Source organism: Alternaria ethzedia (assembly GCF_023757985.1).
Source record: "Alternaria ethzedia strain BMP 0044 chromosome Unknown scaffold_19, whole genome shotgun sequence".
NCBI lineage: Eukaryota > Fungi > Ascomycota > Dothideomycetes > Pleosporales > Pleosporaceae > Alternaria > Alternaria ethzedia.
In genome coordinates, this window is record NW_026056212.1 from 524,141 (window position 1) to 547,075 (window position 22,935).

The 22,935-nt window shown below is 52.9% G+C and overlaps 9 protein-coding genes across 9 annotated transcripts; 7 read left to right on the plus strand and 2 right to left on the minus strand.

The window, feature by feature from the left end:
* Window positions 1-394: 394 nt before the first annotated feature.
* On the plus strand, window positions 395-1,479 carry J4E87_007286 (uncharacterized protein; the record flags this gene model as incomplete). The annotated part of the gene is made up of 2 exons (XM_049378882.1): window positions 395-1,397; window positions 1,448-1,479. The coding sequence occupies 2 exons, from the start codon at window positions 395-397 to the stop codon at window positions 1,477-1,479; spliced, it is 1,035 nt and encodes a 344-aa protein (XP_049231544.1).
* Window positions 1,480-2,792: 1,313 nt separating this feature from the next.
* On the plus strand, window positions 2,793-4,604 carry J4E87_007287 (uncharacterized protein; the record flags this gene model as incomplete). Its single annotated transcript, XM_049378883.1, has 3 exons — window positions 2,793-3,346; window positions 3,441-3,963; window positions 4,017-4,604. 3 exons carry the CDS (start codon window positions 2,793-2,795, stop codon window positions 4,602-4,604), a joined length of 1,665 nt encoding a protein of 554 aa, XP_049231545.1.
* Window positions 4,605-5,457: 853 nt separating this feature from the next.
* Window positions 5,458-7,206, minus strand: J4E87_007288 (uncharacterized protein; the record flags this gene model as incomplete). Its single annotated transcript, XM_049378884.1, has 1 exon — window positions 5,458-7,206. The coding sequence occupies one exon, from the start codon at window positions 7,204-7,206 to the stop codon at window positions 5,458-5,460; it is 1,749 nt and encodes a 582-aa protein (XP_049231546.1).
* Window positions 7,207-7,465: 259 nt separating this feature from the next.
* J4E87_007289 (uncharacterized protein) lies at window positions 7,466-8,097 on the plus strand (the record flags this gene model as incomplete). Its single annotated transcript, XM_049378885.1, has 3 exons — window positions 7,466-7,512; window positions 7,604-7,888; window positions 7,941-8,097. The coding sequence occupies 3 exons, from the start codon at window positions 7,466-7,468 to the stop codon at window positions 8,095-8,097; spliced, it is 489 nt and encodes a 162-aa protein (XP_049231547.1).
* A 352-nt stretch (window positions 8,098-8,449) lies between these two features.
* Window positions 8,450-9,466, plus strand: J4E87_007290 (uncharacterized protein; the record flags this gene model as incomplete). The annotated part of the gene is made up of 4 exons (XM_049378886.1): window positions 8,450-8,711; window positions 8,766-8,986; window positions 9,038-9,229; window positions 9,278-9,466. The coding sequence occupies 4 exons, from the start codon at window positions 8,450-8,452 to the stop codon at window positions 9,464-9,466; spliced, it is 864 nt and encodes a 287-aa protein (XP_049231548.1).
* An 856-nt stretch (window positions 9,467-10,322) lies between these two features.
* Window positions 10,323-13,479, plus strand: LOS1 (pre-tRNA nuclear export protein; the record flags this gene model as incomplete). The annotated part of the gene is made up of 2 exons (XM_049378887.1): window positions 10,323-12,915; window positions 12,965-13,479. 2 exons carry the CDS (start codon window positions 10,323-10,325, stop codon window positions 13,477-13,479), a joined length of 3,108 nt encoding a protein of 1,035 aa, XP_049231549.1.
* A 1,515-nt stretch (window positions 13,480-14,994) lies between these two features.
* On the plus strand, window positions 14,995-16,596 carry J4E87_007292 (uncharacterized protein; the record flags this gene model as incomplete). Its single annotated transcript, XM_049378888.1, has 1 exon — window positions 14,995-16,596. The coding sequence occupies one exon, from the start codon at window positions 14,995-14,997 to the stop codon at window positions 16,594-16,596; it is 1,602 nt and encodes a 533-aa protein (XP_049231550.1).
* Window positions 16,597-17,716: 1,120 nt separating this feature from the next.
* On the plus strand, window positions 17,717-18,961 carry J4E87_007293 (uncharacterized protein; the record flags this gene model as incomplete). Its single annotated transcript, XM_049378889.1, has 1 exon — window positions 17,717-18,961. One exon carries the CDS (start codon window positions 17,717-17,719, stop codon window positions 18,959-18,961), a length of 1,245 nt encoding a protein of 414 aa, XP_049231551.1.
* Window positions 18,962-20,769: 1,808 nt separating this feature from the next.
* J4E87_007294 (uncharacterized protein) lies at window positions 20,770-22,061 on the minus strand (the record flags this gene model as incomplete). The annotated part of the gene is made up of 3 exons (XM_049378890.1): window positions 20,770-20,953; window positions 21,003-21,171; window positions 21,224-22,061. The coding sequence occupies 3 exons, from the start codon at window positions 22,059-22,061 to the stop codon at window positions 20,770-20,772; spliced, it is 1,191 nt and encodes a 396-aa protein (XP_049231552.1).
* Between the last annotated feature and the right edge of the window lie 874 nt (window positions 22,062-22,935).

A 22,935-nucleotide genomic window follows, 5' to 3' on the forward strand; every position in this document is an offset into this window, starting at 1 on the left:
CCCCATTTCACCCCGACCCTCAACACATTCCGCTTTTCTCTGCCCGACTCGCCAGGAACACGCCGCTTCCGATTCACCGCCGCGCACGACTGCATCCCGCGTCTCTCGTCACTCCTGCAGGCCAAACCCCGCCGCCGCCGCCAGCTCTCGCACGCCCCGTCTACGAACCGCGTGTCGCGCGCCATCACCTCACAATTGCATCTCGCCCGTGGCTGCCCTGGATCCTCGAGCAAACGGGGCCTGAGCAAATCCGCGACTGCACACAAATCTGCCACCCGCCTCGGCGCAACTTCCACGTCGCCTGTGCATCCGCAGCGCCTGCTGTCCTGCCCACAGGTGGTGCGCCTCCCCTTTTCCGCCCTCGCCCTCCCTCCCACCACAACGAATCGTCAACATGGCTGTGTCGATACAGGACCGCACCGACGAGTTCCGCTCGATTCTTGCACAGGCTCGTCGGCGGCAAGCGCAATCCAAGACGGGCGCGCAACGGCAGTCGCTCCTCACAGCACAAGAGAAGACACAGGCAGATGCCAACCCCCGGCGTCAGCGCTCTGAATTTGCGCGCAATGCGGCCGACGTCGCGCGGGGTGTTGCGAGCACCATGCAGAAGCTCGAGCGCCTTTCACAGCTGGCCAAGCGCAAGACGCTGTTTGACGATCGGCCAGTTGAGTTTGACGAGCTCACCTTTGTCATCAAGCAGGACATGACTGCACTGTCAGGCCAGGTGCGGGCACTGCAGCAGATGAACTCGAAGCAACACCCCAAGGCGAAACCCGGTGTGGACCAAGAAGGAGAGCACAACGGCCAAGTCGTCAAGCTGTTGTCCGACAAACTAACCAACGTGGGGACCAACTTCAAGGACGTTTTGGAGGTGCGAACAAAGAACATGCAGGCATCGCGATCCCGCACGGAGCAATTCCTGTCAACAGCTGCGCAGCAATCCCACAGCAACCTCGAGCCAGGCCGGACAGATTCTCCACTTTACCAAACACCCCAGCGAGGTCGATCACCAGGAGGCTTCGCCCGGAATACCAATGCAGCGCAGCAAGACCTGCTCTCGCTCGAACCTTCTGGGTCGTCAGCTCTGACGCGAGGCGCACCGCAATCGGACGCACAACTACTGCTCATGGAAGAGGCCCAGCCCCAGAACGCATACATTCAAGAGAGGGGGCGAGCAATTGAGTCGATAGAGTCTACTATTCAAGAACTAGGAGGCATCTTCAGCCAGCTCGCCCAGATGGTGTCCGAACAAGGAGAACAGATCCAGCGCATTGACGCCAACACCGAAGACGTTGTAGACAACGTCGAGGGTGCCCAGCGTGAGCTGATGAAGTACTGGAGCCGCGTGCAAGGCAACAGGTGGCTTGTCGCAAAGATGTTTGGTGTGCTGATGATTTGTACGTATACCCGCACACTCGTACATTGACAACATACTAACAAGTCTTAGTTTTCTTGCTCTGGGTCCTTATCTCTGGGTAGATTTGCGCTTCATGGCTACGGCATTTTCAGGCGTTTCTACCAGCTCGGTCTGGCATCGAACTGGACGAGCAGCCATTGCATACGAGGCTGCGCACTTCTCACATGTATCTATATATATTTCTTTTGTCGCATGTTTCACTTTTGGGCCTGGCTTATGATCACCATTACGTCATATGAGCGAGCCGTTATAAGCTACTATTAATGAATTCAACCCGTCTTTTCACTTGCGACATCAGGACGATTTGCTGGGTGTGGAAGGCTTCCCGGTAGCTCGGTCCATGTCTGTTGTGTACTGTACCATATTTGCTTGCGTGCCTTGGCTGCATATGTACAACATGCGATTTGGTAGTCGCTTAGGACAGTAGAGTAGTGCCCATCACGAAGCTTGCAATACAAATGCGTGTACTCTGGGTCAAATTCGTACACTCAGGTGGAGCATGCGCCAACGACCACCACCTGCGTCATCAAGGCGGCGGTGTGATCGACGACTACAGGCTGAAACCAAATTGGACAGTTGTGCGTATCCGACCGCTTCTTATTCTCGATAGCCCCTGCGCAGTATCACCAACGTCGCAACCGAATTATCATCTTCACATGCTCCAGGATGACCCCGACACGGACGGCTACCACCTAGGTGGAACATCAGAACATCGGAAATCATGGCAACTAAGCGGCAATGCCGAAGCTATCCTCCAACCACCTAGTGGGCTCCCGGCACAGTATTCCGGCTACACCACTACGAGTCGTAGATGGAGAACTGACAGGCGCCGAACTATGCACGTCACCGCCATGACAGCCGAAGTGATATCAACGGTACTTAGCTCGTCACTAAGCGGGCCTGATTGGCGGCGCGAAACATGTAACGTGCGACATGACGAAAAGGACGGCGCAACGTCGGTCGGATAGCCGCGTTCGACGGGCGCGCGCAAACTCATTAGCGGGCCATGGACAGATGTCATATCGGTGTTTGGTGGGTGGGATGGCTTGCAGGCGACATGCTGAATGCAGCATCAGCAGATGATCCACCTGCTGCAGAGTGGGCGTGTGGGCGCCCGTCTTCCATGCTCTAGCGCCCACTCCTTCCATCCGTATGTGAACCACACTTCCAAGGTTCTCACACCGTCGTGCGTCCTCGACACCTGACCCGCCCTCTGTTTGCTGCACCCCTCTGTTAGTCGCCCAAGCTTGTGTGCCGCCCTCCCAACGGTGCCGCCTGTCCTGCGCAAGAAGAGACTACCCTTGCGCCGCTCGCATGTCTTGGTAGCGACCTCTTGACATCAGTCAACAGCCAAGTGCATGCGCGCTCCGGCGCAATGCCTGACCGTATATGGGACGAAACCGTTGCGCTCGGCACGGCTCCCATATTCGACGATGCTATATATCTGGCCGAAGCCTTGGGTCTGCCTATGAATCAGAATGAGGACCATCTCGACGCCGAGGTGGCGCTGCTTGCTCGCGAATCTGGTGTCCCCGATTCTTATCGTTTCGTACCCCCGCCAGAAACCATCTCTCGCGCAATCTCGACTATGACGCTGGATAGCGATCAGAGAAGTTCCAGATCAATTCACTCTCAAGAAACGCAGTCAACAAGCTTCACATCCGCGCCTTCCCGAACTTCCAGAGACCTCATTTTCTCCACTGACGGCTCAACCACAAGAAGGGCACCTCCAGCACGCTCACAGATTACGTCACCTGTTGAGAAGTCTCGAGACTTTGTTGACCGTCCCGAATCTGATTTCCAGTCAAGACAATCATCGACACTGTCCATCACACCTTCCGCCATCTCCAGCTCAGCCTCGTCACAGCAAGCGCAACCAAGGAAGAAACGGGGCTCCGTCATTTTCTCCATGTTCAGAAGGGATTCAGGGTACGTTATGGACAGTGACTTATGACAGCTTCCTACTAAGTCTTTTTAGTAGTACTTGCACCACGTCCGCGCCGCACCACGGATATCACAGCAGGCCTCGAGGCGCAAAGCTGGTATGCGGTCACATATCGTCTGACGCCGACGTTCGCGCACATATACAAGAGTCATTAAAGAGAGGCGCACACGTAGCGCCCGATTGCTGTGGAAGCGCATTACCGCAATCCATTCTGGAGCGCGTCCCAGCAAAAGACGACCCGAGGCTCGCTATGGAGACTGCTACCGAGCTGCCTGAGCCTCTTTCCCGTGACTCTGACTATTGCGAAATTGTTACCTCAACTGCTGACAGTTCCCATCCCATAATTGACTCTCTAGTTTCAGACATTTCCTCCGCTTTGCCACAATCTCCAATGAGGCGCACCCGACACGAGGCGATCAGCATCGGCTTGGCGTTAGCTAAAGAGGCTTTCGCAAGTTACAGGACACAACAGAAGGAAGAGCTTGCACGTGTCTCGCTGTTCGAGTGCAGCCAAAGAAAAGCCTTGTCAGCGTACCAATATTGTTCAATGCAACAATTGGGAGAACAGCTTGAGATTGATAAGAACGAACGGATCGGACAGGTAGGTATAATTCGTGTTGATGTGATATACGTCAGCTGACTCAAGCGATGTAGCACAATGAGGACCTGGAGCGATTAGAAGAACGACAACTTCTCGCTGAACACGACCTGTTGAAAGCACAAGCTCAAGAGACACAGAACGTAGCGACAGCCCTAAAGTATATTGAGGCGTATTGCCTACGTACGAGAAGCAACCAAGAGCGTGTGCATGCTGTGTCGGAGGAAGACTTGAAGAAGCTGGACCACCAAAGATTGATCCAACAGGATCTTCCCAGACGACACGCGAGTGCAATCAACGTCTTACGAGCAAGGCAAGAGATGGACACCGCACGAAGACTAGAAGCACAAGAAGCAGAGCTACAGCAATTAGGCATTGAGCACGAGAAAAGGAAGTTTGCAAAAGAAGCGGAATATCACAAGGAGCTGGCAAGGCTTGAAACCGTTATCGAATTAAGAAGAAAGAGGCTTCTACAAAGGTGGGATCTCAGGTTTGAAATATGGCGACGTGACTGGGAAGCGCAGCACGACACGACTCTGACGGTAGAACTCGAACACGAAGACTGGCCACCTCGCAAAGCAGATCACACGATTTCCATACCTGAAGCAAGTTTGCTAGCTCAGTACATCAAGGCTGCGGCATGATGCGACGGCCTTGGCTGCTCTTGATTTCTGAAACATCGCACCTCCCGTCTGTGCGATATCTGTTCGTCCCATTGACATCGATTTGGGCAGCACCACCATTTTCGTCAGCATCTTACAGCGTAGCGAGGCGTTTACTTGAACACAAATGCTCAGACGCACAGTCATTCTCCATCCTTTGCGGCATCGGCGGGTTTCCATCTTCGCGACTTTATACCCTTTTTGTACCTTTGCAAAGACGCATTTTCTTCACACGGTTTTTAGATGTTGTTAAAACGGGAAATGCTCCGCTTATATGTAACAGACCAATCTTGTTTGATTGGATAACTAGTTATACGTTATATTGTAATGAGATAGTTTACAATGAAGTCTGCAGCCACTGAACCCACCGTCTCTGGAAAGCCAAAATATAAATGTAACGATACTCCCATAGATCTGGTCTGACCCAGGCGCCCACACTAGAATAAGGTCTCTGCTAATACAATCTCGTCGACTAGTGAACCATAGCTTTGGGCGTGAAGAAAAGGTGTGGCAGACTAGGACTAGCAGCCCGATCGCCTGGATCCTACGGAGCTTTTCCCCGCCCCTACGGCGATCGAGTAGCGACCGAACGCCGTTCGCTAGAATCGACGGCTTGGCATGATTGACAGGCCGAATGGGGAAGTTTGCGATCTGGGGTTCATGGCAGGAGTATCGGACGCTCCCGTATTTGACATGATTTAATTACTATTTGGGTATCTTGCTAACTCGTGAAACTCGTGAAAACATCATTGACGGCCATCACATCGGGCATGGGAAAACCTCCACCAACTTCCACAGACGATTGCATTCGGCAGCTCTGACAGGCATCGCTGTCTCAGCCACGAGAGAGATCGCTGTTGTACTGCTCAACGGGGGCTAGCATGTCCCATTGTAAACTCTCTTGGGCGTCCGTGGCTGGTGGCAGGTGACCCAACCCCATCGCCATGTCCATCTCAGCGTCATCCTTTATGAGTGAGAGCTGGTCGAATTGCTGATCGAATAAAGCATTTTGCCCATCCATGCTCTTCAAGTCAGAATATGGTAGCATCGGCATGTTGCTCTCCATGAGGTATGGAGCAGGCGTCTCTGGGATGCTGGGCGTAGCAGAGTCGAACATGCTCATTGAGTCGTCGAACCCACCAATCCAGAACTGCCCTCCACTGACAGCATCGCGCTCCTGTATCATGTCTTCGATCTCGTCCTCGGGAATATAATGCTCTGCGAGCAGATGACGGCGTAAATCACGGTCCATGTAGAAGCGGTACTCGCACGTCTTCACCAAACAGGGCACCTCGCGGCCTTGCTCATAGCCAACACCGGTAAGCATGGTAAGCATCGAAGGCTCCGGCTTCTTCTTTGACTTTGCGGCCTTCCGGAGCTGCTTGCGGTTGCCGAGACCAAGATGATTTTTCCGAACATGCTGATCGAGAGACGACTTGGCCTTGAAGGAGGCGCCACAGGCATTCTCTCCGTTCCAGGCTTGGAGATCTGGGTGTTTTGAATTCTGCAGAGCATCGGGGGTACATGAGTACCTGAACTGCTTGTCGTGGACCGTCTGAATGTGAACAGTGAGGTTGTGTTTCCGATTGAAGACACTCTCACAGCCTAGTCTGGGACAAGCGAACTGCGTTTGTTCTTGTGGGTGCCCATGGACGGTGTCGAAGTGTGTCTTGAGATTGGATGCAGTCTTGAACTTCTGACCGCACTGTGTACATACAGGTGGGTGACACTCGGCTGTGTGCACGTTCAGCTCGTCTTTTGTCGCGAAAGACGGTAAGTGTGGCGGGATGGTGAATGTGTCAACAGACTCGCTCTGCATTGTGTCCGCGTCTACTCCAGCCGTCGCACACAGCATGCAGAAGTGGCCCTGCCCTTGTATGTCTGCATGTGTCTTGCCCATATGCCGTTGTAATGCGCCCTCAGTCTGAAAGCCACTCGCGCATTTCTCGCCGCTCTCTTGATCCACGTGAGAACAAGTGAAGGGCTTGACGTCCATGTGCTGGATCTTGACGTGTGCCTCCAACGCCTTCGCCTTCCTAAAAGCCTCGTTGCACGGGGGGAAGTCGGTACAGTAGAATTTGGATTCGTGGACGTCTCTGTGCCTCTGGAGCCTGCCGTTGGAGGTGAAACTCTTGCCACACCCGGTCCAATCGCATGTGAATGTCCGCTCGGTCGCAGGGTCGCGATGGGCGTTCTTGAGGTGACGCTGTAAGTGGTCTTTACGAGGGAACGTCTTGTTGCAGCCGGGCTCGGTACAGATAAATGGTCGCTCCTTGTTGTGGCTTCGCATGTGTGTCTCGAGGCGACATGGTCGGTTGAAGCGTTGCGAGCAGGTTGGGCAGACGTAGTTCCATTGGCGACGGGCCTCGCTCTCTGCCCTCAAAGTGCCGTTGTCGGTGAAATTGACCTTGTAATCAGCAGAGTCGTCTGTCGCATAGTCCTGGTCGGGTGTGTCCTCCGCAACACCTCCGAGAATGTTAGCCTTCAGGATCGACGTCACGGTGCTCGGGGTTACGGTACTGTTGCGAGACCTCTTCTGTGGCGCCACACCAGCGTCTTCGGTGTTTCTCCGCTTCGGCGCCATAGTATTGCATACAACGTGCGCGTGGTTGCAAGGCGGCTCGTGGATGCGCAGAACCATGGACGAAAGTCGAGCTCCACTGTATTTTGCGACCGCCAAGATTTCCCACGCTAGTGCAGACGCCGACCCCTGCGATTTCTGATCGCGAACTTTCTTTGCCAGTCGCATCGCACCAGGCATACACCCCATACTCCACGCGTACCTCTCCATCTCTCGGCATCCCTTCCTCAGACACGCACGCGCGTAGAAACTTGCTGCAAACATGTCCGACTATGGCGGTGACGACTACGACGGCGGCGCCGGTGACATGTACGTTCAGCTCCATCTCTGGGTTTCCTCCACCGGGCGCATCAGCTAGGGGAACGGTAGGAGACAGTCCCGCCGATTCTAACTTCAGTAGTGACGAGCCCCTCATCGAGTTCGACGAAGAGGCCGAGCCTGATCTGATGGACGACGAAGACGACCAGCCTGGCGGCGGTGAAGACCCAGACAATGCCGAACCCAACGACGACAACGTAGTAGTATCTGGCGATGCCAACGCGGCAGCTGCTGCCAAGGAAGCCTCCAAGAACACAGTCACAAGCGAAAAGGACAAGAAGGTTCCGAACGACAAGCGCACAACCACCCCATACATGACAAAGTACGAGAAGGCACGCGTCTTGGGCACAAGAGCACTTCAGATCAGGTAGACTACCTTCAGAGGGAGGTTGCATGTACAAGGACTAATGAGATTGCAGTGGTAACGCTCCCGTGCTGATCGACGTAGAGGGAATGACGGACCCTCTGCAAATTGCTGCGAAAGAGCTCCAAGAGAAGAAGATTCCCCTTGTTGTACGGCGGTACCTCCCCGATGGTTTCTACGAGGACTGGACTTGCGAAGAGCTTCTGACATGAAGCGTGGTGTGGCTGATTGCATTTGCTATGGAGTTTTGTTTGGCTAAATATGGGGTATTTCGGCGAAAGGAGTCTCTGAGTGGTTGCGCAATTATATCCCGAGTCTCACCCGATCTCCGTTAATTCCAAGCCTTGTCCGTTGCCTGTGCGGATCCGCGGATAAGATTTCTGTAACAAGCCAAAAGTCTAGAGGGAGGTGGGGTAGCTCGACATAGCTATTCGTCCCCCGCACTAATTTCAGGCACAACGTCACTCAATGCGCCTGCTCACAAAACTTCCAAGGGCCCCTCGACCTGCGTTTGCATTCCAACCTCCTACTGTTCGTTTTTCTCGCTATACCACATTGTCCAAGATGTCTTTCGAAACCACAGGCACCATCGCATCCTTCGGCGGCAAGCTTCTCAAGTTGAAGCACAAGTCCTCAAGCACAAACACCGACATGGAGCTGAACGTGTTCCTGCCTCCACAAGCACTCAAGTCCGGCGCCAAGGTCCCAGTTCTCTTCTACCTTTCCGGCCTCACATGCACCGGCAATAACTGCTCAGAAAAGGGTTTTTTCCAGCACGGCGCAGCCAAACATGGCATCGCTGTCGTGTACCCTGATACTTCACCGAGTGCGTGCCTACCGTGAGACTATACGCGGAGCATTTGACTAACCCACTCACTAGGGGGCTTACAGATCGAAGGTGAAGACGAGTCATACGACTTCGGGTCAGGCGCAGGTTTCTACGTCGATGCCACCAAGGAGCCATGGTCAAAGGGCTACAACATGTACTCATACATCACCAAAGAGCTCCCCGAAGCGCTGTTCTCGTCTTTCAAAGAGCTAGATTCCAGCAAAGTCAGCATCACAGGGCACAGCATGGGTGGACACGGCGCATTGACACTGGTTGGTCAGCTGCTTGCATACCAGGAGGACTAGACTGACCACCATCGATAGTTCCTCAAGAACCCCGGCATGTACAAGTCTGTCTCTGCATTCGCACCCATCGCCAACCCCATCAACTGCCCATGGGGCCAAAAAGCTTTCAAGGGATACTTTGGCGAGGACCAGCAACAAAAGTGGAAGGAGCATGATGCGTCAGAGCTGGTCAAGCAATGGAAGGGTCCTCTTGAGATGCTCATCGATGTGGTGCGTATCATATGCGACAGTCTTGTGTCGTTTTACTAACTGAGCTAGGGCACTGGAGACAACTTCTATAAGCAAGGCCAGCTTCTACCGGAGAACTTCGTCAAGGCAGCCAAGGAAGCTGGCAATGACAAGGGCATTCAACTGCGCATGCAGCCCGATTACGATCACAGCTACTACTTCATGGCCACATTTGCTGACGATCACGTCGAGTGGGCGGCGAAGCATCTAGGCGCATAGTAAGTAGACGTGACACCGATTGTAATAGCAGTCTGCTCACTACTACAGAAGCGGCTCGTGTATCAGAGAGAAACTATAGAACCTAATAGAATCCGTACACATCTGGAAAGACTTGACTACTCATTCGTGATTTATTGGGTTGATCAACTTTTTGCACGTGAACACCGAATTGTATCTCAGCTCTTGCCGCCGTGAATTCGCTATAGAGTGCGGGCTTCAAATGTATAAGCATGATAGAGGGACGACTGCGTTGCTGGCCCTCCTTCTGGGGGCTCTCATACTCGACGGGCACCTGGTCGTTGTCTGAAAGCAGCGTAAATGACGATTAAATCTCCAGCAATGCGCGTGGCGGTGTCGAAACCAAAATCTCGTGCGCACGTGTCACACGGTCAAATTGGGCGCGAGAACATCCCACCAGGCCCGGGCTTGGCGCTGCCACTTCAGTCATTGCACAGCTGTTTTCGGCCTCGACGCCTCGACGAAGACGGAGAACAACTTTTGCTTTTTCCAGTCGGTACCCTAATCGCCTGGCACATAGACCCTGAGCTCTGGTCATTGTTTCTTTCACGCACGAACCCTTGCACACGCCGTACGTCAGCCCCTCGTGCCCCGCCTCTGCCTACACCGCTGTAACGCTTTCGTGATGCAGTCTTCCACAGTTTGCTCCATGGTCCGGTAGCATACCAATCCGCTCATAGTTCCTACCCCACCACGTCCGATGTACAATCTATAGGGCAGACCACACCGACTCAACCTGTGACTCAACCCTGCTTGCTCAGCTTTGACAACACGAGGAAATGGAGGCCCAGGTACGTGCCATTGTTTGCCCGATCCATGAAGCATATACTCACACTCCATGTCAAAGGTCGAAAATGCCATCCAGATCGCCGCAAATCCGACGTCGAGCCAGGAGCTGCGCGGTCAGGCTATCGAATACCTGAACCAGCTCCGTGCCGAAGGCTCCGCATGGCAAGCTGCCCTCACACTCTTCGCGCGCGACCCTCGTCCCACCGACTTTGTCCGCCATACGTCGCTCGACCTTGTGAACAACGCGATCCAAGAACATCGCCTCGATGAGCAGAGTCTTGCGTACATCAAGGATACCCTCATGGGCCATATCCACCGATCCTACGTCCCGGGCAGTGGAGCTGCAGACACAAGCCATATCCAGAACAAGCTGATGCAGACTGTCACTTATCTCTTCGTAGCTCTATACCCTTCCTCATGGCAGTCCTTCTTCGACGATTTCCGTGCCTTGGCTGGCGACCAGTCTACCATCGGAAACGTCAATACAGCCACGACGTTGCTATACCTTCGCATGCTCGGTCAAGTGCACGACGAAATCGCTGACCAGTTGGTCGCCCGCCCAGAGGACGAGAAGAAGCGCAACACAGAGCTGAAAGACCTCATCCGGCAACGGGACGCGCAGAAGATCTCGTTATCTTGGCAAGAAATACTCGCGAAGTGGAGGGAGACAGACCTGAATCTTGTGAAGATGTGCCTGGAGACTATCGGGCGCTGGGTTAGTTGGACCGACATCAACTTGATTGTCAACCAAGCCATGATCACAACTTTCCTGGAAATGGCGGGCCAACAAGGAATCGCTGATCCCGAGAGCGCTGCTGGAAAGGTGCGCGATGCGGCAATCGATACATTCTCAGAGATCGTCGGGAAGAAGATGAGCCCATCGGATAAGATTGAATTAATCACTTTCCTAAATCTTTCCGAAGTCGTCGGCCAGCTGATCAGCAGCCCAGCTCTGGCCGATTTCAACAGCTCGAACTACGACAACGACCTTGCCGAGACTGTCGCTAAGCTCGTGAACAACATCGTATTCGATATCGTAAAGATACTAGAGAACGAGGCTGTCGAGGAGCATGTTCGGCAACGCGCAGACGATCTCATTCGCATCTTCACGCCTTACCTTTTACGTTTCTTCGCTGACCAATACGACGAGGTCTGCTCGACTGTCATCCCATCTCTTACAGATCTCCTTACGTTCCTCCGCAAATTGCAAAAGAAGTCTGGATCGATACCTCCACAATACGCCGCAGTATTACCACCCGTTCTAGATGCGATCATTGCAAAAATGAAGTACGACGAGACAGCCTCATGGGGTGAGGAAGGCGAACAGACAGACGAAGCAGAGTTCCTCGATCTCCGCAGACGCCTCCACGTCCTGCAACAAACAGTAACCGCCATCGACGAGCCTTACTACATCGAGACACTCAGTCGCTTAGTCAACGGAACCTTTGGACGCCTATCTCAAGGCGATCAATCCCTGAACTGGCGCGACCTCGAATTGGCTCTGTATGAGATGTATCTATTTGGAGAACTTGCAGTCAGAAACCAGGGACTGTATGCGAAACGCGAGCCCTCATCGGCTGCAGCTCAGCAACTCGTGAATATGATGAACAGCATGGTCGAATCTGGTCTAGCAAACTACCCGCACCCTGCTGTTCAGCTGCAGTATATGGAGATATGCGTACGCTACTATCAGTTCTTCGAGCAGAATCCTGGCCTCATCCCCAAGGTACTTGAGAATTTTGTCAACCTTACCCATAGCAACCATGTCAAGGTCCGCTCGCGATCCTGGTATCTCTTCCAACGCTTAGTCAAGCATCTGCGGGCCCAACTGGGCAACGTCTCCTACGACATCATTCAAGCGGTTGGAGACTTGCTTGCCATCAAAGCTGAGCTACCAGATACTTCAGAAGATGAGATGTCGTCCGATGAAGAGGATCAGTCGGCGGATGCGCTGTTCGACTCGCAGCTGTACCTTTTCGAAGCCGTGGGCTGCATCGCTTCGTCCAACACCGTCTCCGCGGAGAACAAGAGACTCTACGCGCAGACCATCATGAGCCCTCTGTTCTCAGACATGCAACAGACTCTTCCCCAGGCGAGGAATGGTGATGAGCGGGCTATACTCCAAATTCACCATATCATCATGGCCATAGGTACGCTAGCTCGAGGCTACTCAGACTGGGTACCGTCAAACAACAACAGCGTCGCGCCCCAGAGTGAGGTGGCGGATGAGTTCGTCAAAGCATCTGAGGCTATCCTCGTCGCCGTTGAATCACTGAACTCATCTGGCTCCATTCGACACGCTGCAAGATTCGCTTTCTCGCGCATGATTGCCGTATTAGGCTCGCGTCTGCTACAACAGCTGCCATCCTGGATCGAAGGACTCCTTTCTTTGAGTTCTTCCATGGACGAGATCAGTACCTTCCTCAAAGTGCTTGGTCAGGTCGTCTTCACCTTCAAGTCAGAGATCGCTGGCATTCTAGATACCGTCATGAGTCCAGTCTTGCAACGCATATTTACCGCACTAGCTGTAGTTCCTTCGGGTACAGATGACGAGATTCAACTAGCTGAGCTCCGTCGAGAGTATCTGAACTTCATCGTCGTTGTTCTCAACCAAGGTCTTGGGTCTGTGTTCGTCAGCAATGGTAAGTCGACAACATCATATATAGACTTGACACTGCTAATGTTCCGCAGTGAATCAAGCGACATTCGAGCCCATAATTTCTTCGATCGAAACGTTCGCTCGCGACACACACGACTACCCTACCGCGCGCCTTGCAATCTTTGTGCTTATCCGCATGATCACGGTGTGGGGCGGACCCGACAAAGTCGGGCCTGGCGCGAACGCAACACCCACATCTCCCGACACTGCTCAAGCACCATTGCCGGGTTTCGACAACTACGTGGTAGATAAGTTTTCTCCGTTGGCATGGTCAATTCCGGCTTCGCCGGGCTTCAACTCGAAAGACGCGCAGGCAAAGCAAGTCCTTTTTGAGGCCGCCAATCTGCAGCACGAGATCATTAAGAAGGTTGGCGAACCGTATGTGGAGCGACTCAAGAGCGATCTCGGTGGCATGGGAGTGGGCGACGACGGCGCGGACCAATACCTGCGCACCCTCGCCGGCTCGTTTGAGGGACCGAAGAAAGAAAAAGAATGGCGCAACTTCTACGTTCAATTCGTGGATCGCATGCTTGCAAGCCGAGGTTGAGCCTCGATACCTAGTCGGGTTTCGGGGATCATAGTGGAGGTGGGATTTATCAGTTTGGCGTAATATTTGTCCATCATGAAGGCGGCATCATTCTGCATCGTAGCGGGCGCCAAAAGGCTTGGTATTGAGTTTGATTTCCGTGATAACCCCAGCAGCTAGCTCGCATCTTCGTAGTGCAGCCTCATTACAAAATAGATTTCTCATCATTGTATACATTCAATGTGCTTGCAGTCTAATACTGTGCCTCATAGCATGATGATAGCATTTCATAGTGAGGGACGAGTAGAGATGCGAGCCTCCGGACGCGATGTAGTCGCGCCTGCCGCTTCAGCCCTACGCTCCCGCGCTGTAGCGACTTCACAATGGCACTGCCCTCCAGCTTCCTCCACCAAACCACCAATTCTAAACCCGCCTCATCCCGGCCCGAGCCTCTCATCATTCCCGCAAGCAGTGACGCACGAATGCCAACATGCAATGTGATAGAATCGCGATTTCTCCACATGTCGCGAAGAATGGTTTAGCAAGACCCGCCCAAGCGCTTCGCGTTTCACCCCACACAAACCGATTCGTCAGGAACGCCCCAAATGCAACCTGAGACTTCAGGAAGCGCGCTCCTAAAATGTCGAGTGGAAAGTTTATTTAGCGCTATGCTAAGGACTTGCTCTGGTACTACGCCGCATAGGATGAGGATGCGGAAGCAAAAGAAGCGTCGTTCGCTGTGCGCGAACTATCAGCCTCATCCTGACGTTACTGTGGTCGCTCGTACCGCGTAATCAACAACAACAGCATGAACGTCAGCGACGTCTCGCGCTGGAGCTCGTTCCACCGACACAATATGGACTCAACAGTCGTATATTCAGATCATCCGAATCAAGCCCAACCTGAGTCGAAATTAACATCGGTCGAAGCGACTGTAAAGCGGACGCCGAGTTGGCCAGACGAAGCACGAGCATTGAAGCAGCGCACCTGGATCTCATACTTGTATTTTGTTGCGGATGTCATCCTTGTCTTGCTTCCCATATACTTCGTTTGTCAGTTTGCGACAGGAGCCTCCCCATACCCGTGCTGACATACTATAGTGCTCGGCATAGCAGTCGTAACCCTGAATGGTAAACCTGTTGCTGGCAATGTTTTTGCAAATAAGGTTACTGCAGCTATCCAGCTTGTCCGCGATCTCCGCTTCCAGATCTTTGCAACCTGCTGATGTACTAAGGGCCCGACTATATTTCCCATCATGTTCGCGGCGATAAGTGGTCGTAGTATGAAAATGATTGCAAGATACCTAGCGGAGAAAGGCACCAAACTTAGCGTAAGTCGAGTGAAGCATACGTACGATTTTGCGCCAGTCATGATCACTGACTGACTCGTCAGAATCTCGAGCTACTCATGGCAAGCCAGTCTGTATGGGGAACGATCGAAAGCCAGCTACTGATGCGACGAATTACCGTTGTTGGTGCGAATCTGCTATTTCTTTGGACAATGTCCCCTCTAGGCGGTCAGGCATCACTACGTTTGATGAGCAAGTCCACCTATACGATAGCAACTTTCTCTCCTCTTCGTTACCTTTCTACTGGCCCCGGTAGCGCCGCGTGGGCAATTAGTAGCGGTACCTACGTTGAAACCGATGGAAGTCTGACTCAAGTCGAAGCATTGTATGCTGCCGCATTATTGGGTTCCGAACAAGTCAAAAACGGGCCACAGGACATCTGGGGCAATGTCAAAATACCGTACCTTGAATTCGGCGGGGGCAGCAAAGACAGATGGACCATTCTTAATTTAACCCAACGACGCCCTGAAGATTACGTCTCTTTGATCGGCATACCTGTCATCGGCCGCCCCGTGGATCGGGACGGGAGCTTTAGCTTGGAGACTTCTCAGCTTACCGTACAGTGTGAGCCATGGGTATCGCGTACCGTGGAAAACAGAACCGACTTTACTGAACTCGAGAAGCTCGTGCCGGGCCAGATATGGCAGAACACGTCAGATGAGAACAGTCCTTGGGGCAACGATAGAGTAGCCGGAGGAAAGCGCTCGACATTCTTTCTACAGACAGACCTTCCGCTCACCAATGGAGGTACTGATGGAGACGGCCGTTTTGATGCGTTTGCTGGTTACAAAAACACATCGATGACGAACCAGGAATTTCCCATGCGAAAGCTCACGTACGCCTCCAGCTTGGGAGTCGGACCACTTGGAAACACAAGTCTGAGTATCACTAACTGTTCTCTTGGTCAGAGTCATACTGAAACGGTGGTGGAGTGCAACAGAGACACTTGTGCTGCTGTCAAAGTCCGTCCGTCTCAGTCAGACTTGCGGAATACTCATGTCACTCCCTTCGACCACATCCTGATCTCGCAACTGGCTCTGGCTGCTTTCCCTAAAGCTTTCGGTTGGTCTAGAGGATCCAATCCGACCGAGCAGTTCATCTACAACACAACGTCCTTTCAATTAACCTCACCGACTTCGAATCTGGGCATTAATCCAGGTTGGGTAAACCTGACAGAACTAAGCCCGGAGGTTTTTGCGAAACGGCTATCTCTTGTTCTGAACACCTACTACCAACTTACGATTGCACCAAACGCATATCTTGGAAACCTTCCACAAAGCAACTCGTCGGCTTTCGGTCTTGATACCAAGCCAGTAAACGATGTCGATGTCTACCTACTTCAAAACGAAACTACCCAAAACACTACCTTCGCAAACTGGTTCAGACCCTTTAATCTGGCGACGTATGACTCAGGAATATTCTTCATCGGAGCGACGACAAACGCGACAATTAGTAGGACACATGACATCTACCTTTGCAATTTCGCTTGGCTGAGTCTGTTGCTCGTAGCTGCAGTTGCGATATTTCTGGTCGGCGTTGGGTCGTTGATTCTCAAGCGGAAGACACTTGGTCCGGAGATGTTTGGATTTGTCACAAGCATGACCTACGAAAATCCATACCTCGATCTACCTGCGGGAGGCAACACCTTGGATGCTATGGAAAGAGCAAGATTGCTGAAGGACGTTGATGTGCACGTGGGCGACGTACGCGCCAGTGAGGACATCGGGCATATCGCATTCGCTGCGGGCACACCGAAGCGCAAACTTGAGAAAGGCCGCATGTACTTTTAAGAGGCAGCCTCCGTCTCGTCTCGGTCCAGTCTGTGGCGCAGTAGCTCTTCGTCATGCACGATGTGGGCCCCCCTACGAGAAAAAGGGTACGGCGATTCGTTGAGTCTGGACAGCTCTAATTAACATCACCTCAGTCAACAAGTGCGACACACCCAGGAAGTAATTGCCTATCCTGGTGTTTAGGATATGATGGGTCAGTGAAGATGGGCCTCCAAACAATTTGATCATCCCTCCAGGGCAGCAAACGTCCGCGTCATCGTTCATCGACGCAATGCCCACAGCTAATGGTAATCGACACCCTGGCGCCGTAGCTCAGCCAGTCCCTTGCGCGATTCGAGAGAAGATGTGTCAGTCTTTAAGCGGATGCTAGTGAAAACAAGCGTCGACACCAGGCGCAGTGGAGCGAAACCCAGAAACGAGCAGCCATCGGCGTCCGCGAAAGAGAAAGCGGCTCACCAATCGGCCACGTTGGACAGGGATCGTGAAGTCTGAGATGCGACGCTCCATAAAACACAGGGGTACGGATCTTCTACCGGCCCGCTAAGCGACCACGCCTTAACCAATGGCTGCTCAGATGCAACATCGAAACGAAACCTCCCCCTTTAGGCCCTGCACCGACACATGGTGATCCTCGAATCCACGTCTTCATGGCCTTCCCACTTAGGCGTCGACGCATAACGTACATGCGTCGGTTTTGCACCATTTTCGCATTCCCTTGGCTGGGAGCCTCAGCATACCCGGACCGCCCGTTTCATCCCGTAGACGCTGGCCGCTGTGGACCACCAACGTCTTCCATGTACCTTGTCTTACGTCTACACTGTCACCCTCCAGTATGGTCGTTTGATTAGAGGATCATTCGAGCATACGCATTGTGGAGGTTTTGGTGGCGGCACGCGATGGCTATAGTATCCACACCACGTTGGTGGTGGCACAAGTATAAGACACGACCGCTTCTTCGCAGCATGATTTTCCCATCACAACTCACGCTCTCTTAGTAGCTTCTACGTTCTTTGCATTGCAGTATCATTTACACGACTAGCAGGTCTAGATCACCTACATTCTCTACAAACATCTATCGCAATTGCCGTTGTACAATTTCCCCATTCCAACCATCAGCATCATGTCCGTCCGATCCACCGTTATGGCTGCGGCCGCTTTCTTCGCCATCACCAACGCCCATATCATCATGGAGCAACCTGTTCCGTACAGCGTTGACAAGATCGACAATGGCCCTATCAACAAATCCCAATTCCCCTGCAAGAGCAACCTTGGCTTCACAGTCTCCGAGATGAACAAGATGGCCGTAGGAGAGCAGCAAACAATCAAGTTCAAGGGCACAGCTGTCCATGGCGGCGGTTCCTGCCAACTCAGCGTTACCATGGACACCGAACCTACCGAGAACTCCAAGTTCAAGGTTATCAAGTCAATTGAAGGTGGATGCCCTGGTGTCGATGGCCAAGTTAGCGAGTACAGCTACGAGCTTCCTGCCAGCATCCCCAACGGCAAGGCTACCTTTGCATGGACTTGGTTCTCGAAGATGTCGGGAGCCCCAGAACTTTACATGAACTGTGCGCCTATCGAAGTTACTGGTGGCGCTAGCGATGACTCTGCTTTCAACGAGCTTCCTGATATGTTTGTCGCGAACATCAATGAGGGTTGCACCTCTCCTCAAAACTTTGCTACCAAGTTTCCCAACCCGGGTTCAAACGTCGAGAAGGGTGCTACCAACGACTTGGAAGACCCTACTGGTAGCTGTGGAGCTACTGGTTCCACTCCTGCTGAGCCATCTTCCCCTGCTGGTGGCGAGTCTTCAGCTGCTCCCTCATCTCCTGCTGGTGGAGAGCCATCTGCTGCTCCTACTTCTGCGAACGATGGTCAGTACCATCCTGCCCCTACCGCCCCCGCCGCGGGATCGCCATCTGCCGTTCCCACATCTGTTACTGGAGGCGACTCATCTGCTCTTCCACCTAATGGCGGTGGTGTCTTCGCTCCCGGAGCTTCCAGCGGTGCATCCATCGCTCCCCCAGCCGCACCCACAGTGCCATCGACGTCCACCACACTCGTTACTGTTACCGCCTCACCCACTGCTCCCTCTCCGGTCGGACCCACCGTTCCTGCTGGAACCGGCTCTCCTGCCGCTCCTTCTATGCCTTCAACTCCTTCAGCTGGTGGCGCGGGCACTTGCACCGAGAACGGCTCTGTGGTCTGCAACGGCGCCGATCAATTTGGTCTCTGCAACAACGGCGAGGTCGTCTGGCAAGCCGTCGCAGCCGGCACAACCTGTGTCAACGGCAGCATCACAAAGCGTGGTTACAACGGACGCATCGCTCGTCCTAGTTGGTCCAGCCGCCGCGTTGTCAACTAAACGCACAATGCCTCATGATACGCATCGCTCACGACACATGTTGAAACATAACTGCATTCACACATTCGTTTCTTCCACCTTTTTCGACTGGGAATGTGGTCTGGGACCGAACTTTCCGCTGTACATAACCAAAGCTTTTCTTCGCATCTATTGGCGTTCTGTGTTGGGACTTTTCGAAATTTTCGAACGAACACTAAGGGGCCTGAGTATCGACAGGGTCACAAGGATGCCTGCCGGTAGCCAAAATCACCCTCGGTTTAGAAGCCTTAGAAATGAAACACGATTTCTGATACCATGCCTTTTCCGATTTAATTGCGTGACTGTAGCATCTGTTGTTACTAATGTGTATTGAAATCGGCTGATAGGTAATTTGCCAGTTGTCGAAATAGTGGGCGTTGTTGGTTGATTGACAGCTTGATGATCCTACAATTCGTTCATTTCACATTACATAAAACTTGCTCCTGTTAACCATCTCGTTTATCTATCACAACACTATCAACACTCATGTCTACCCAGCATGCGCACAAACGTATCCCATTCTCTCATCCACTACATTCCACCCTCGAATACCCATCCGCCTCCCTGAGCCAGATCACTAATCAGGCTCGGAGCGCGGATGTCTTGAAACCTCGCATGCCTGACCATCACAGGGCCCTCGAAACCCGGACCCCGGCATCAAAGCCGCACAAGCATCATCCCACGACAAATGATGTGAATCATCTTAGATCTGGAAATAGAATTAGGCTTGCTCAGCCACTATAATAGCTAGTGTCAGGTCCTAAGCCCTTGATGTCCATGGAGTGGGGTTGGTGGGGGTGTGGCGCAGTATGGACGAAAAAGGCGAGGGCGATGTTTCCAAAGTTGGGATATGCCTAGACGTAGAGCGATTGGGCGATACAAAGAATGTCTTTGGTGTTTGCGAAGTGTGGTGCGCCCATAAGTGGAGAGACTAAGCCCCAGGGCAGGTTAGTAGTTCAGAAGTAGATATGTCTTCATTGCGCGTGTTATTCAACTCCAAATCAACCCAGAACCTTTGAATGCCAAGTATATCCTTCGCAGGAGCCAAGACTCGCAAAGCTATCGGTCGGACAGAATGTTGTGCGAGTCCTTCTTTGCACTGGCAGACTATCGTCGGAAACCCTATGTCGCTGGTGAAGCTGTTAGCTGTTTGGTCGAAGCCACAGAACGAGCTTTCGTCGATACAGCTCGATAAGTTCGCGGCTTGAGGAATGGTCGATAGTGCCCAGGTGCCATGGGGGAAGGTTGCATTGCTCAGCTTTGGAACCTGGTTAAGGCAGTGACGCGTTGTGCAGGAACTTAGCTGCTCTAGATAACAGAAACGATAAAGAGGTGTACAGAGCGATAGAGCACGAATAGTAAGATTATGAAAGCTATGTGAAGCTGGCTTCTGAGCTTATGATGTCATGATCCAGATACTCATGTCAGCTATTAAATGACCGTGCCATTATAAACTTGATAGCAACTTTTGTGACCGCACAAATCCAAGGGCATTTTACCGTCGCTTACCGATTGTGGCATGGTGGCAAAGAGGGACCAACCCCTATTTCGTGCCGTGGCGATCGGCATGATTGAGACGAACTCCGGGGCCATCATCGATTTCATCCCAGCCATCAAGCCCATGTTATAAGCGACCCTTACTGCAGACCCTTTGATTTGTGTGAAGTATCTAAGTGTACCGCTCTTCGATTCGGGATATCTACCCCCCGTGGAGTGTGTCCGCCAGACCTGGCCGAATGCGGCTAGCGGCGCAAATTTCCTCAGAAATGCGGGACAGCGGTGTGAAGTTTTCAGGCCTTGGCCCAATGCACTACTCCTGGCTCGCTCGAGGGGCGAGCTTCCACGTACTTGGCAGTAGTGAAGGCTTCCCATAGGTCCGCGAGGAAAGATGTCTTCTTTTGCGCAATGTACTTGTCCCCAAGCAACGGCGCAATGGCAAACGTAGCCTCTTCGCAGTGATAGAAGGGAATGCGCCTGGGCTGTCAGTTTCAGATCCAACACTAGTTAAAGCGAATCTACTTACGGGAAGATGTGATGCACGACATGGTATTCAATGATGCCGTGAAAGATGTGGCGTCCAATAAAGCCGAATTCGCGATCCACAGTGGACATGGCGCCCTTCTGGTAAGTCCAGGCCCCATCTTCGTAATGAGGCGCTTCTGGGTGCGTGTGGTGGAGATAAGTGATAGCGACTTGCATGGTTAGTGAATGCTGTTTACACGGTTGGGCCAAAAAGATGCTTACCGATCCAATGGTTCATCCAGAGGTAAGGAAGACCGTACAAGAAGAAAGTGTTTCGGTAGCCTAGGGTCTGAGCGACTTGATAGAGGACTGCAAAGACGGCCACGATGCCTGCGTTGGATAGAAGGACGTATGGCTGCTCTTGACGAGTGAAGACGGGCGAAGTGGGATCGAGATGGCTTTGCTTGTAGGTCGGCACGGTGGATCGACGGCCTCTGGTAAGGCTTTGTGCGCCAGCTCCTGCGTTGATCAGGATGTAGGCTGGCCATCCGAAGAGCTGGTGAATCGCCAGAGTGAAGAGACTGACGATGGGTGTATCCGCCGCGTCGTGGTCCACGAGGCGTGTCAAGAAGCTCGGTTCGGCCTTTGACTCGGAAGTTGGCTTGCGGTTGGGCACGAAGACGGTGTCCTTGTCCATGTGGTTTGCGTAACGGTGATGACGGGAATGGCTGAACTTCCACGAGAAGAATGGGACAAGAAGAATGCTGTGAAGGACCCAACCAACTGCCGCATTGACTTGGAGATGGCTTGAGAAGGAGTCGTGGCCACATTCGTGGGCCAAAATCCAAAGCCCTGTGAAGAACAGACCTTGGACAAAACTGTAGAGGACCCAGAGCGGAATGGCCCAAGACGACTCAAGACGTGTCAAGCAGACGGCAGAGTAGAACAAGGCGCTGACCGCCACGAGGTCTCGTGCAACGTACGAAAGGGATCTCAGAAGAGAGCGTTCGAAGCATTTTTCTGGGATGGCTTCTCGAAGAGCCTTGATTCCGGGCACAGAGGCATCTCCAACCGGTGCCATGTCCGGCGAGGTGAGCGTCTGGGTTGTGGTTGCACTCATGGTGGGTGGTGGAGGAAGAATGTGAGAGAGACGGAGAAAGGAAGAGGAAGGGAGAGGGCACGATTATCTACTCAGACGACAAAGCTGCACAGTCCTAAAGGGCCCTTGGTGCGTTCTCAACAAGGCAAGACGAAGACGCTCAGTGGATCAGATTGGACCCCTATGTGGAGTACAGTGTTGCGGAAAGTACCTAGGTAAGTCCTGGACTTAGCTTTGGAGACAAAGCTTTAGTCTAGAGCGGCCCGACGATAAAATCGAGGGATGGAATGCTGGAGCGGCACGCAAGGCCCGTTTACGCGCAAAAGTCGGTGTGAAAGATCAAGAGCAACCAAACGGCGTCCGCGTAATTGCTCCTTTACTCGACAGGGCTGGGCGGCCGTTGGAACGGTCTACACATGGCTGCCAATCTCGTACCCAACGTGAACAAGACTGCAGATCTCATTCGCGTCAGCGACCCACATGGAACCAGGAGTGTTTGCTCAGTTTCGGCGGTTTTCATATCGCAGGTTCTGGCCTAGCTATGCAAACCATGTATATACCATTGATAAGTACCGGAGAAACTGTTTGGGATTGAGTTTGCGCAACACGGCGGCTCAAAACGGCTTTTTACACGCCATGGCGTCCGTTGCCACGCTTATCTCACGGCGCGAGGGCCCGTATGCTCAACAGACGCATCCTAGCCATAGAAAGCAGGAGGGAGGAGTCTTTGTCTGGGTAGCAAGCAGACTAATGCTACCACTGTGGGGTCCCGATGTCGTGGTCGCAGGAAAAAAAGGGTTCAGGCACATTTGCTGGACCCTGGAACTAGCTCCGAAACGACTTGGCGCCTCGGTAATCTCTACCGCCTGTGCGCCTCCACGCGCCCTCGGCTCTT